This window comes from Arachis stenosperma, chromosome 5 (genome assembly GCF_014773155.1).
Source record: "Arachis stenosperma cultivar V10309 chromosome 5, arast.V10309.gnm1.PFL2, whole genome shotgun sequence".
In the NCBI taxonomy this organism is placed as follows: Eukaryota; Viridiplantae; Streptophyta; class Magnoliopsida; order Fabales; family Fabaceae; genus Arachis; species Arachis stenosperma.
The window spans coordinates 20200928-20214507 of record NC_080381.1 but is presented as its reverse complement, the minus strand read 5'-3'; the positions used below and the strand labels follow the sequence as shown (position 1 = coordinate 20214507).

General features: G+C 35.5%; 1 protein-coding gene across 1 annotated transcript; it reads left to right on the top strand.

Annotated features, from left to right (window-relative positions):
• The first annotated feature begins 10264 nt into the window (after window positions 1-10264).
• LOC130981701 (TOM1-like protein 1) lies at window positions 10265-12985 on the top strand. The gene is made up of 3 exons (XM_057905344.1): window positions 10265-10917; window positions 11131-11373; window positions 12265-12985. Exons 1-3 carry the CDS (start codon window positions 10405-10407, stop codon window positions 12685-12687), a joined length of 1179 nt encoding a protein of 392 aa, XP_057761327.1. The 5' UTR covers window positions 10265-10404; the 3' UTR covers window positions 12688-12985.
• Window positions 12986-13580: the final 595 nt, after the last annotated feature.

Here is a 13580-nt window from a genome sequence, read left to right as displayed (position 1 = left end):
GTAGTCTATCTTGAGTGTTCTGGATTGGTTCCCCTTTCCAAAGGTTGTATGCAGCGATACGTATCCCAGCGGTTGAACTGGGGCATCTCCTAGTCCGAACAGGCTGTTCGGGTACGCTCTTAGCTCTTTTTCTTCTAGACCGAGTTTGTCGAAGGCAGTTTTGAATAAGATGTCGGCAGAGCTTCCCTGGTCAATTAGTGTACGGTGAAGGTTGGCGTTTGCCAGTATGATCGTAATGACCATGGGGTCGTCATGTCCCGAGATGATTCCGGATGCGTCTTCCTTGGTAAACGTGATTGCTGGGATGTCTGGGGCTTCTTTTTTTCCTTCGACATGGTACACCTCTTTGAGGTGTCGCTTGCGAGATGATTTGGAGATTCCTCCTCCAGAAAATCCGTCGTGTATTACGTGAACGTGTCTTTCCGGTGTGCGAGGTGATCGTTCAGATCGTCCAACATCCTCATCCCTTCTTCTTTTTCTTGGTTTGTCATCCCGATTAGCCCAAAACCGATCTAGTTTTCCTTCTCTTACTAGTTTTTCTATGACGTTTTTCAAGTCGAAGCATTCATTGGTGGAATGCCCTCGAAGTCGGTGATATTCACAGCATTCATTCCGACTTCCTCCTCCTCTTTTGCCTTTAAGTGGCCGAGCTGGAGGGATTTTCTCTGTATGGCAGACTTCTTTGTAAACATCTACCAAGGATACCCTAAGAGGAGTATAGTTATGATATTTTTTTATTTTTTCTCTGGAGCGATCCTCCTTTTTCTTGGATTCTTTATCTCGGTAGGCAAAACCGAACCTTGAGGCTTCGCCAAGACGAGAATTTTCCTCCATGTTGATGTATTTCTGTGCCCGTTCTTGTACTTCGTCTAAGGATGTCGGGTATCTCTTTGATATAGATTGGCTAAATGGTCCTTCTCGTAGGCCATTTATGAGGCCCATAATGGCAGCTTCTGTTGGAAGACTTTGTATGTCTATGCATGTTTTGTTGAATCTTTCCATGTAGTTGCGAAGACTCTCCCGATCTCCTTGCTTGATCCCTAGTAGGCTAGGTGTGTGTTTGGCTTTGTCCTTTTGTATGGAGAATCGGGCCAGGAACTTCTTGGCCAGGTCGTCGAAACTCGAGATGGATTTTGGAGGTAGGTTGTCAAACCATTTAATGGCTGTCTTGGTGAGAGTTGTTGGAAAGGCTTTGCAGCGAACTGCATCTGAGGCATCAGTGAGTTACATTTTACTTCTGAAGTTGCTGAGATGATGGTTGGGGTCCGAGGTGCCGTCATATAGAGTCATATCCGGAAGCTTGAAATCTTTTGGAATTTTGGTCTTCATAATTTCTCTGGTGAATGGATCTTGATCTTTCTGAGAGTTATCCTCTGTGGATGGTCGAGTAGCTTTAATTTTGAGATCAGCTTCGAGTTTTATAAGCTTATCTTCTAATTCTCGGCGCCGCCTTATCTCCCGACGTAGATCTTCTTTTTCACGTCAATGTTGGGCTTCTTTCTCAAGTTGCTCCAATCGATTTTGAAGTGCTTCTATTACTCCTGGATTTGATGAATTTTTGTCTCCGTTGGTTTCTGGAGTATCTTTGAGTATCGTGTCCGCGTTTTTATGCGGCGTTCTGTCTTCCAAACCTGAATCGTGGTCGTTGTCATGGTCATCCGCCATGTTAATGGGATGACTTCCAAGTTTTCCGGCAACGGCGCCAATGTTTCGAGGGTTACCTGAAACTGTAGGTCGATCTCGGATGAGATCTTCTGTGCTTGGTCGGAGCCTGACGTGTCCGGCAGGTGTGTAACGGCCGGAGCTGGTGTGTCTGACTTGTTGGACTTGGTGGCGGTGCTGATCCTTCGTCCCCGGAGGGTGGGGGGTACCTGCAAGAGACTCCGATGCTTAAGTTAGCAAGGGTATTAAGCAGGTATTGAGTAGAATCAGAGTATGAGTTATACCTGGGCGCTCCAGTGTATTTATAATGGTGAGATGTGGCCTCCTGCGGATAAGATAAGTTAGTTATCTTATCTTATCTTTATCTTATCTTTAAGTGAGGTCATCTTTAAGGGAACCGCCTTTATCTCTATGGGCTTGGGCTGCCCTTGGATTTTGGGGCGCGTTCCTCTATTTGGGCCCTTCGTTTGGGCTTTCCTGTGACTTGGCCGAGCTCTTTGAGGAGAGGTCGGGTTGGCCTGACCTGAAGAGGTCGGTCGCTTTGTCTGTCGAACATCCCGGGTCGGTCAGCTCAACCCAGGGTATAAACAAAAGCTATGATTCACATGCTTAAAGTAGAGGAGGAAGCCCCCAAGCTTGAGCTCAAACCTTTGCCTCCTTCTCTGAAATATGTGTTCTTGGGTGCAAATGATTCATATCCAGTGATTATTAGCTCTTCCTTAAAACCTGAAGAGGAAGAGGCGCTTATTTCAGTGCTCAGGAGCCATAAGACAGCTCTTGGGTGGACCATTGGTGATTTAAAAGGGATTAGTCCAACCAAGTGCATGCACAAGATCCTTCTTGAAGATGATGCCAAGCCAGTTGTGCAACCACAAAGGAGACTCAATCCAACTATGAAAGAGGTGGTCCAAAAAGAGGTAATGAAATTATGGAAAGCAGGTATTATTTACCCTATTTCTGACAGTCCTTGGGTAAGTCCTATGCAGGTAATTCCCAAGAAAGGAGGGATGACAGTGATCAAGAATGAGAAGAATGAGCTTATTCCTACAAGAACAGTCACATGATGGAGAATGTACATAGACTACAGGAGGCTCAACACCGCTACAAAGAATAATCACTTTCCCCTACCTTTCATTGATCAGATGCTTGAGAGGTTAACTGGTCATACTTTTTATTATTTTCTAGATGGATATTCTGGATATAATCAAATTGCAGTGGACCCTCAAGATCAAGAAAAGACAGCATTCACATGCCCTTTTGGAGTGTTTGCTTACAGAAGAATGCCATTTGGACTTTGTAATGCTCCAGCAACTTTTCAGAAGTGTATGCTTTCTATTTTTTCTGATATGATTGAAAAGTTTATTGGGGTATTTATGGATGATTTTTCTATCTTTGGTAATTCTTTTAAATCCTGCCTTAAGTATTTATCTCTGGTCTTGAAATGGTGTCAAGAATCAAACCTTGTTTTAAATTAGAAAAAAATGTCATTTTATGGTTACAGAAGGTATTGTTCTTGGACACCAGATTTCAAGTAAGGGGATTGAGGTTGATAGAGCAAAGGTGGAGGTAATTGAAAAATTACTACCACCAGCAAATGTTAAGGTAGTCAGGAGTTTCTTGGGTCATGCAGAATTTTATAGAAGATTTATAAAGGATTTTTCAAAAATTGCTAAGCCATTGAGCAACCTATTTGGTTGTTGATGTTCCTTTTGTGTTTGATGCTGAATGCCTGCATGCTTTTGAAATTCTGAAGGCAAACCTTACCTCTCCTCCCATTATAGCTCCTCCTAACTGGGATTTACCATTTGAATTGATGTGTGATGCTAGTGATTTTGCTATAGGAGCTATTTTAGGACAGAGGCATGACAAGCTTATACATGTCATTTATTATGTTAGCCGTGTGTTAAATGATGCCCAAAGAAATTACACAACTAGAGAAAAAGAATTATTATTAGCTATTGTATATGCTGTTGATAAGTTTAGGTCCTATTTAATTGGTTCTAAGATTATTGTTTATACTGATCGTGCTGCTTTGAAGTACCTTCTAACCAAACAGGACTCTAAACCAAGATTAATCAGATGGGTGTTACTCCTCCAAGAGTTTGACATTGAGATAAAAGATAGGAAGGGGTCAGAAAATCAAGTGGCTGACCATCTTTCTAGAATTGAGCCTAAAGAAGGAGTACAACCACCCACATCTGTAACTGAGACATTTTCGGATGAGCAATTATTCCTCACTCAGCAGGTTTCATGGTTTGCAGACATTGCAAATTACAAGGCCATGAATTTTATTCCAAAGGAGTCTTTGAGCCAAAGTAAAACTAAAATAAAAACTAAAATTATAAACTAAATATATAAACTAAAATGGTAAAAATGATAAAAGTAAAACTAAATATATAAACTAAAATTATAACCAAATTAAATTTTATTAGACTAAACTTATGAGTTAGTGTAAATTTTTTTATTGTTATCATAGAATAAAGTAAAAAAGCAGGTTAATAGTTACAACTTCAAGGTTGGTAGCAAAAGTAAATGTTAGTTGTAAATCTAGGGACATAGTGCATATATATGAAACTTAGCCTTTCCTTAAATTAACTTTTCAAGGCTTTCAGTCCTTCTTAATTTAAGCAATACTAAAGTACTTATCTGTGAGTCTAAACTTTGAAGTTTGAACTATGTCAAATGGTAAACCCACGCGTAAGTTAAAGATATATTGGATTACATTAAATAAACAAGAATTACTGAATTAGGATAGCAGAAAATTAAAATAAAATAAAAAAGATTAAAATTGATGAAAGATACATATGTTGTTGATTACTCAATCGTTCAAATCTTGCCAATGCAATAAATTTTGTATTAATTTTGGTGCAATCATTTTCTATGCATGCAATTAGCATGCATACCTGATATGTGGAACATGCATGTCAAAGGCAAACAACAATTTCAACATATATATTCTTAATTAGCTGCATTCCTTGTTGATTATTTAACAAAATTCATTTAATTTATCTCTAGCTGTAAACGCTAATACAAAAGGTGTATGATACTATGATGTATGTATTTATGCACTAGCGTAGATGACCAACAAACTAGAGTTTTTTTTTATAATTTTTTTTTTAAAAAACGTAAATTTTAATTATAATAAAAAAATATTCAAAATCTAATAAAAATATTTAAAATAAAAAATCTAAGACAATTTAAAAAATTTTAAAACAATTTTAAAAATTTTTAAATTATTTTAAAAATTATTATAAAAATTTTTAATAAAAAAGTTCTAAAACCTAACAGAAAAAAAAATTCAAAATAATAAAAAAAAGAAATATCTAAAATCATTTTTAAAATTTTAAAATCTAATAAAACAAAATATTTAAAAAAATCCAAAATCTAAGTAAAAATATTTAAAACTATTAAAAAATATCCAAAACAAAAAATCTAAAATATACTAGTTAAAAAATAAACATCCAGAATAAAATACTACTAATTTTTCAAACACAATATATCAATACCATTCAGAATAACCATCCGATTACCAGAAATAATAAACATTTGGAAATGGATCCTCTTCAATAGCAAAACAACTGAATACTATTTAGTGTTAAATCTAACTTTTTATTATTCTCTCTTATATTTATTTTTGTCTCACTTTATTCTTTTAAATGTTAAAAAAATTGAAAAAATCCATTTTCTAAACATCTGACTCAATCCAACCTCCTTAAACCCCGCATTATACATATATTTCATTGGCTCCCTATACTTCCTCAAAAAACAAACATCCGAAACGGCATCATTCTTTCTCGCTGGCCATTATGTCACCAGTCGCGGTGGCGCATAGCAATAACAGCGACGTGCGGGACCGTCGGCAGTTGGATGCGCATCGGTTGGCTTTAGAAGAGAAGGACGCGGCATGCAGCTGACGAATAAAGGGGTGCAACATGCGGCGGTGTGAGAAAGGAACGGTGTGCGACTGTAGAAGCACGGCGTGTGGCTGTAGAAGAGAGATAAGGGTTTGTGTGGTTGTTTTTCTACAGTAAATAAAATTTGTTTTTTACGCTCACAAAAAATACGCACCCTCCTATTTGATGCCCATAATGCTCCTACGATCTTCCTCTCTTGATTTTAATAATTTTGATTGGACGTTTAAAAATGGTATGAAACCTAAAGAAATGAACATGGAGGATGTTATTGGAGGAAATGCCCTTAGAAAGAAAGATCCATTGGGAGTTATTCCAGTCAAAATTATTAATTAAATAAAATAAATTAGCCTAAATATTCATTGTAAGATAGTTAATTACTATATAATGTTTGTAATCTTAATAAGTGTTGTTATGGCTGAGCCAAGTAGAAATGAAACTACAAAACACTATTGTTTGTGAAATAGTAGAAAAATAATTAATCTTTATCATATGTGAGTTATACTATTTTAATTCAATGATGATTAAATTATTATTTCTCAATTCTCTTTTTTTTTTTTATGAAGAGGATGATCCGAATAGAATTACCCAATTAGTATTTTGTGTAAACTATAAGGTAAGGTATTAATGCAAATTACCTTTCAATGCCCATTCAGTGATGAGGCCCATAATTTAATACAAAATTGAGACACTAACTTGGCCCAAAGTTCATTGGACTGGCCAATGTAGAGTAACTTTAAAAGGCCCAAATTTAAATTAAGAATCCACCAATTCGGAAACGTGAAGGTGGCCTGTGAATGTGACAAAGAGGTAGGGACACAAAAATTAAAATTACACACAAAACCAAAAAAAAAAAAATTAAAATTACACATTTACGTTTTACCGAAAAAAAGGTTACAGATTTATTCTTCTTATGAAGAGAAAATGACAAAAATATGTATAAACAAATAATAATTTGTTTGGTGAAGTTTGTAAATGACGCAAGGCACTCCATCTTCTCAATGGCGAAGTTTCGCAAAGCCACTTAAACAAATCAAGCGTGGAGGGTGGATGATTTTGTTTTTATTTATTTTATAACAAATTTTGTTAAGTATAAAATACGGATTTCAGATATTTATTTATTGGTCATGGGATTTTAGATCATCACAGAAGCAATTAAAAGGCGACAATGTAGTTCGAGGCCGAATAATGTCGTATTCAACCAAAAATTCCATGGAAGGAATCAAGGAAAGAAGAGAAATATAAATTTAGTTTGATAATTAGTTTATTATTTTATTTAAATAAATATTAAGAATTTAAATTTTGTCATGTACATACAGAAATATATTGGCCAACAATAAATTTTTAAATAAAAATTTTAATTTGCGACAAATTAATCTTTAACCTGTCAGATCCAAAGATATTTTGAAGTATGCACAAAATAGAATTTGAGACTCCAACATTTACTTAAACACAATAGTAAGTTAATCATTAAATCAACTCAAATTGCTTATATTTATAACTAATCTAATAGTTGGTAAAAAAAATTGAATTCTTTTTAATAAATATATTAAAAAGATTAACTATTTAAATTTCAATAAAAGCTTTATATTAAATATTTTAATCAGCATATTTAAGATAATTTTCAATTAGACTTGAAATAAAATCAATAAACTCATATTTAAATCCTAAGCAATATACAACTTTATTTCCAAAAAAAAAAAAAATATGCAACTAAAAACAAAAGAAGCTTATTATAAAATCGTGTAACCAAATTTTAAAAAGGATATGTGTGTAATTTTAATTTTTAATCATTTTATTAAGATAAATTATCCTAAGATAAACAACAAAAAATCAAGAAAAACTTATGAAAGATAGACACGGATACGGTATACAATATGACACGCGAATTTTAAAAAGTTGTCGAACACGAAGACACGCATATATTAATAATATAATATATTCATTAAATAAAGATATGTCTTAATAAGTTAATAAAGATATTTTCAAAAACAATCATATGATATGCATTTCTTTTTAAATGTATAGGTATTCAAAATATAAAATCTTAAATTCCTATGTTTTAATAGAGATAGTAAGAATTTTGTACATCACATATACAAAAAAAAAATTATCTAAAGTCATATTATTTTTTCATTATATATGGTTAATATCTTTATCATTAGAAAAAGTCACTCTTTTCAATTCCGTTCATCAAGAGAAAAGTGAGCAACTTCAAGAACACCATTTTCTTCATCAATTGGTGAAAAAACATCTCCATTAACATCCCACATCATAGTTTCTCCTTTACTGTATTGTGTAGTTTTTCTTGAAAGAAGACGAAGATTAGTTTGGACAAATACTAAATTTTCTGCACGTTTAGCCTTCAACTTATTTCTTTTTAGGGAATTGATAAAAGAATATGTGCTCCAATTTCTTTGACAATAAGAAGATGAAGATGGTTGTCCTAGTAGCTTAAGAACAAATGATTGAAGAAATTTTGCTTTACCACCATGAATTAGCCACCAAGACTTTGCATCAATTATGCCTCTATCATTCAAAGAGTCATAATCATCAAAGACATCTCTACCATCAGAAAAGCTTGCAAATTCAATGTTTACCTTTATCCTCTCTTCTTCATTAGGAAAATACCTCTTCAAGTATTTAACTCTCTCATTAGTGATCTCAATATTTTGATGAAGAGAAACTCGTGTAAGATCTTCTCTCAACCATGGATGGCTATAATACCTATATAATTAATGTTTAAGCAGAAATTAATAATAATTCAATTATTTTCACTTATAAATAAAATTTATAAACAATAAATGTAAAAAATTACCTTGGATTCAATAAATGTACTAAACAATGAAGAGGTGTGCTACTTTTTTTTCCATCTTTGAACTAATATTGAATGCATAACATTGTAGAAGGACGATGACTCTTGTTCATCTTTTTTTTCATAGAGATATATATCACTTTTTACTTTCTTGATTATTGAATCCCACATCTCATGGACCAAATGAAGAGTAGGTGCATCTGCATTTGTACTTCTTAAAACATCATAACTAGGATTTGTGAAAGCAAGAATATAATCAATTTTTTGCCACCAATTTTTATTCAAAATCTTTTCCGTAACAAACTCAGCTTTGTTAATATTATCTTCCTTGTATGAAGACCACTTCTCACTTATAGGTTATAACCATCTCTTTGAGGTATTGCTTTAACAACCTAAATCTTTTGAGCATCACAATAGTAGAAGTAAATCGAATAGGAGCAACATTAAGCAACTTCAATGTATTAAATTCATTGAAAATAGATAACCTTATATGATGATTAACAATGAAATTTTTTATAAAAGAAGCATCTTCAGCAATTTGAGTAATCCATGAGCATTCTTGATAAACAAAGTTATTCTTCTCTGTATTCTTAGTTGCACAAATGTCCTTTAAAGCAAGGTTGAGAGTATGAACAACACAAGGAGTCTAATAAACAGATGAAAATTTAGCTTCAATCAATAACCCAGCCGCTTTACAAACTGGCACATTATTAGTCACAATCTGCACTACATTTGAGAGACCGACTTCTCTTATCACATTCTTATTTGCTTTGCAACATAATCCTTGTCTTTGATCTCATCTGAACAATCTACAGCTTTAAAAAACATAAGCCCACTTTCAGTTACAGCAATAAAATTAAGAAGAGGCCTCTTTTGGGGATTACTTCAACTATCACTTACAATCCTCACTCCCTTTTCACTCCATCAACTCTTAGTAGGTTCTAACATTCTCTCCACATGTTGCTTCTCTTTCTCAAGAAAAGTTATCCTCAATTTATTATATTAAGGAGGAATATAACCATCAATATAATTATTAGCAGCATAAGAAAAAATTTTGACAAAATACGATTTTTTTGCTAGATAAAAAGATAATCCAGATGAAAAAAATATTCTAGCAATATGTAAATCTAGAGTCTCTCTTGCATTCGCATTAAAAGCTTTCTCTAAAGGTCTAGTAGCTCTTCTTTTTTCTTGAATCAAGTTCACTTGCATTAGATAAGGGTGGAAGAGGAATTGACTTAGCCTTTTTACTTTCATGCAACAATGTACTTTCACGTCAAGTTTCTTAAGTTCTTCAAGCTTTGTTGATGTAACTTTTGCACAAAATCTAATTCCTTTTCCTGAGGTGACGAACATCCACGGCGGTGACAACCGGAAGTGGCGGCGATGACTGGAGGTGGCAATAGATTGGCGGTGAAGAGAGGGTGAGTCGGTGTGGAGCCACTGAGCAAGAAACGGGTTTGGGGGTGGGGTTGGAAAATTAGGTTTTTAACTTTTGTCAAAGTGAAACGGTAAAACTAAGGAAAACTTTTCAAAATGCTATTGGGTCGTACCCGTCCATGTCTGGACCGTGTCTGTCCATGTCTGGGCCGTGTCTGAACCGTGTCTGACTAAATTTTTTATTTTTTTGAATAGGACACGTTTGGACACGGCAATTAAACAAAATGTTCGTATTTCATAAACAAAAAGTATTACATGTATACTAAAAAATTAATTATTAAATTACTTATTATATATTTATAGAAATATATAAATAATTTTATATTGTGATTAATTTTTATTTTATAGGTAGCATCATTGTAAAATGAAGTCCTAACATGTAACCAAAGGAGAACTTGGAACAAAGCTTTAAGTATAAAATGAAGGTTGGTTAATTATTTATGCCTCACGAGACAGGGACTGAAGAGAGAGGAGTCTGGTTCCTCAAAGACTTTACCCAGTCCATACGCGTCTTCTTCTCCACCAAACCCTCAAACCTCTGCAAAGTTTGTTGCTTTTTCTTTCTCACTTTCTCCAATGGCTGACAATTTGATGGACAAAGTGAACGCCCTCGGCGAGCGTCTCAAGATGAGCGAGGTAGGTCGCAAGATGAGCGAGGGAATGAGCTCCATGAGCTTCAAGGTCAAGGAGTTCTTCAATGGTCCCAACCAGGTCGACAAGCTCGTCGAAGACGCCACCTCCGAATCCCTCGACGAGCCCGATTGGGCCATGAACCTTGACCTCTGCGACCTCATCAACACCGATAAGGTCAACAGCATCGACCTCATCAGGGGAATTAAGAAGAGGATCCAGCTCAAGAGTCCTAGGGTTCAGTACTTGTCCCTCGTCTTGCTTGAAACCATCGTCAAGAATTGCGAGAAGGCTTTCTCTGAAGTCGCTGCTGAGAGGGTTCTTGATGATATGGTTAGGTTAATTGACGATCCTCAAACCGTTGTTAATAACCGCAACAAGGCTTTGATCATGATTGAGGCTTGGGGCGAATCCACCAGCGAGCTTCGCTATCTCCCTGTTTATGAAGAAACTTACAAGGTACTACTACCTTTTTTTTTCCAATTTTATCTGCTTCATTATTAAATTTAAGTCAAGGGACAATTTCTGATAATCGTTGATGCCTAGAAACTAGAAACTCAAAATCCTTAGGCTAAATTGATTGGGTTAGTTACTAGCTCTAGCTGTTGAATTTGCTAGTGTGGGTTATTGTTAGTGTTATTGTTGATTGCTTGTTTCCATTTTGTGGTTCAGAGTCTGAAATCAAGGGGTATTCGGTTCCCTGGCCGTGACAACGAGAGCTTGGCGCCTATTTTCACTCCTCCGCGTTCGGTGTCCGAGGCTGAACTTGATCTTCCACGCCGGACTCAGCATGAAGATATTCCTGTGCAGAGTTTTACTCCTGAACAAACTAAGGAAGCTTTTGATGTTGCTAGAAACAGCATTGAGCTTCTTTCTACTGTGTTGTCTTCTTCTCCACAACAAGATGTCTTGCAGGTAGATTTTATATGTTTAGTTTGGTGTAATATTTGTTGCATGACATTTTCTGTTAAACTATTCTTTGTGTTTGTTCACCGGATACCAGATGACCTTAGTGGTGTTATGATGTTAACAGAGGTCACATGAATTATTATGATGTTAAAATCTCTGTATAAGCTATTAAGTTTTATGATGTGTATTCGACTTATATGTGCTACTAGTTAATTACCCTTACAAAATAGTAGACACAGATGCTCTAGTCAGATTATTTAGTTATAGACATCTGTCAGTTTTTGCAATGTCAAAGTTTACCACTTTACCCTGCCCGGTCCATGATTTGTCGAAAGATGTAGGATCATCCTTAATGAACCACGGTAGTGATGATTTTTATATTTTCATCTCGAGACAAAGGAGGAGATGAATTTCTTAATGTTTTTGGTTTGTACTAATGTTTCCCTGCTGAAGAAAAATGAGCAGCCGGTACTTGCTTGGTGTAGTGATTATAGAAGTTTTATCATAATCATAATTCTTAACAATGAATCTGTGTGTGGTTTATGTAATGTGAATTTCACCCTGACCATGATTTTATCTGGGTTTAACTTATGGTTTCATTAACATTTGATGGGTATTAATATGAAATTACTCTCCATTTTCTCAACTGGACAGCGCCCAAGCAAAACCTTCTTCTGTTATAACATTTACTGCTTAATAGCAAACAGAGACCAATTCCAATTTGCTGTGTTGCTCAATGCAAATGTGATCATGGCGAGCTATAAAGGGAGGGTGAATAGAAAATTGAGGGGTTTTCTTGGTTTTGCTTTTGTTTTGGAGCCTGTTAGGGAGAGGCATATTGTATCAGCCATCAGTGGATTACAGAAATACAAGTCTGATGTTTTCTTTTATGTGTAGGATGAGTTGACCACGACACTTGTACAGCAATGCCGCCGCTCTCAAACTACTGTTCAGCAAATTGTTGAAACTGCTGGGGATGATGAAGCGCTGCTCTTTGAGGCCTTGAATGTTAATGATGAGATTCAGAAGGTACTCTCCAAGTACGAAGATCTAAGGAAGCCCACAGTCATTCCAGTTCCACCCGAACCAGCTATGATCCCTGTTGCTGTGGAGCCAGAAGAGTCACCTCGTCATGCTAAAGAAGATGCATTGATTAGAAAGCCAGCTGGATCAAGAGCCGCTGGCCATGGAGGGAGCAACGAGGACATGATGGATGATCTTGATGAGATGATTTTTGGTAAAAAAGGTGGGGATTCATCAGGTGGGGGACATGATACAAAGAAGCAGCAATCATCCAAAGATGATCTCATCTCCTTTTGATGTGCATTGCCAAGCGACCCTCTGAACATATGACACTGCCTTTTTATTCATTGTCTTCTCACTTTTTTTTTTTTAATTTTATTTTCTTTCTTTCTTTCCTTTTTTTTTTGTCTTTAACTAGATGTTGGTTGTGAACTTGGTTGAGAATTTCAGATTGCTGGTTCCGTTATTGTTTCTTCTTTTGCACACACAGTTACAGTGCAACCTATGTCTGAATTATGGTATATAAGTTGTTGGCATGGTTGGTATAGATGGATGGGTATAAATTCTAATGTAACTTCGATGGTGTTTCCATTCATATTGTCTGTTTTTGGCTTTATCTATACTGTTTTGGTCTTTTGGATGAATCAATGAATGCACTTGTCATTGTACTTTCGTGTTGCATGCATGGAAGGTTGTACCTAGGATTCAACTCTGTCTTGTTGCTTCTTTTCACTCTTTGTTTTCTTACGTTTGTTTCTTGTTTGTGTCACTGCCATAGTCCACGGTTCTTTTGTGGTTGAATCACAACTAGTGCTATTAGGTGAGTTTTAGCCTTAGCCTCGCCTGAAGCAGGCTCACCATTAGCCTGTACTTTCTGACACAAGTTAATGCAGATGTGGCAGGATTTTTGGGTAATACTGTAATGCGATTTTGATCAACCGTAAATTGTGATATATTGCATAGCATCTTAAAAAAATTGAAATTGTAAAGATGACCCCCTGTTTTTGGCAAATGGGCCGGCGGATAAAATTTCATTTAATGGGTTCATGAAGTTTCACCCATTACACACAACCTTTCAAGATGCATTATGCATTGGTTTCGTAGTCCATGGACCATGGGATGCAACATTCAAAAGAATGAATGAATGAATGAATGATGATACCGTCAATGTCCCTCGAAACTTTTTCTTC

Excerpts from the sequence above, each read along its gene's own strand:
- LOC130981701 (XM_057905344.1), top strand. The coding sequence starts at position 10,405 with ATGGCTGACAATTTGATGGACAAAGTGAACGCCCTCGGCGAGCGTCTC. Across the intron at positions 10,918-11,130 it reads TTTATGAAGAAACTTACAAG|AGTCTGAAATCAAGGGGTAT; the intron begins GTACTACTACCT and ends TTTGTGGTTCAG. Across the intron at positions 11,374-12,264 it reads CACAACAAGATGTCTTGCAG|GATGAGTTGACCACGACACT; the intron begins GTAGATTTTATA and ends TTTTATGTGTAG.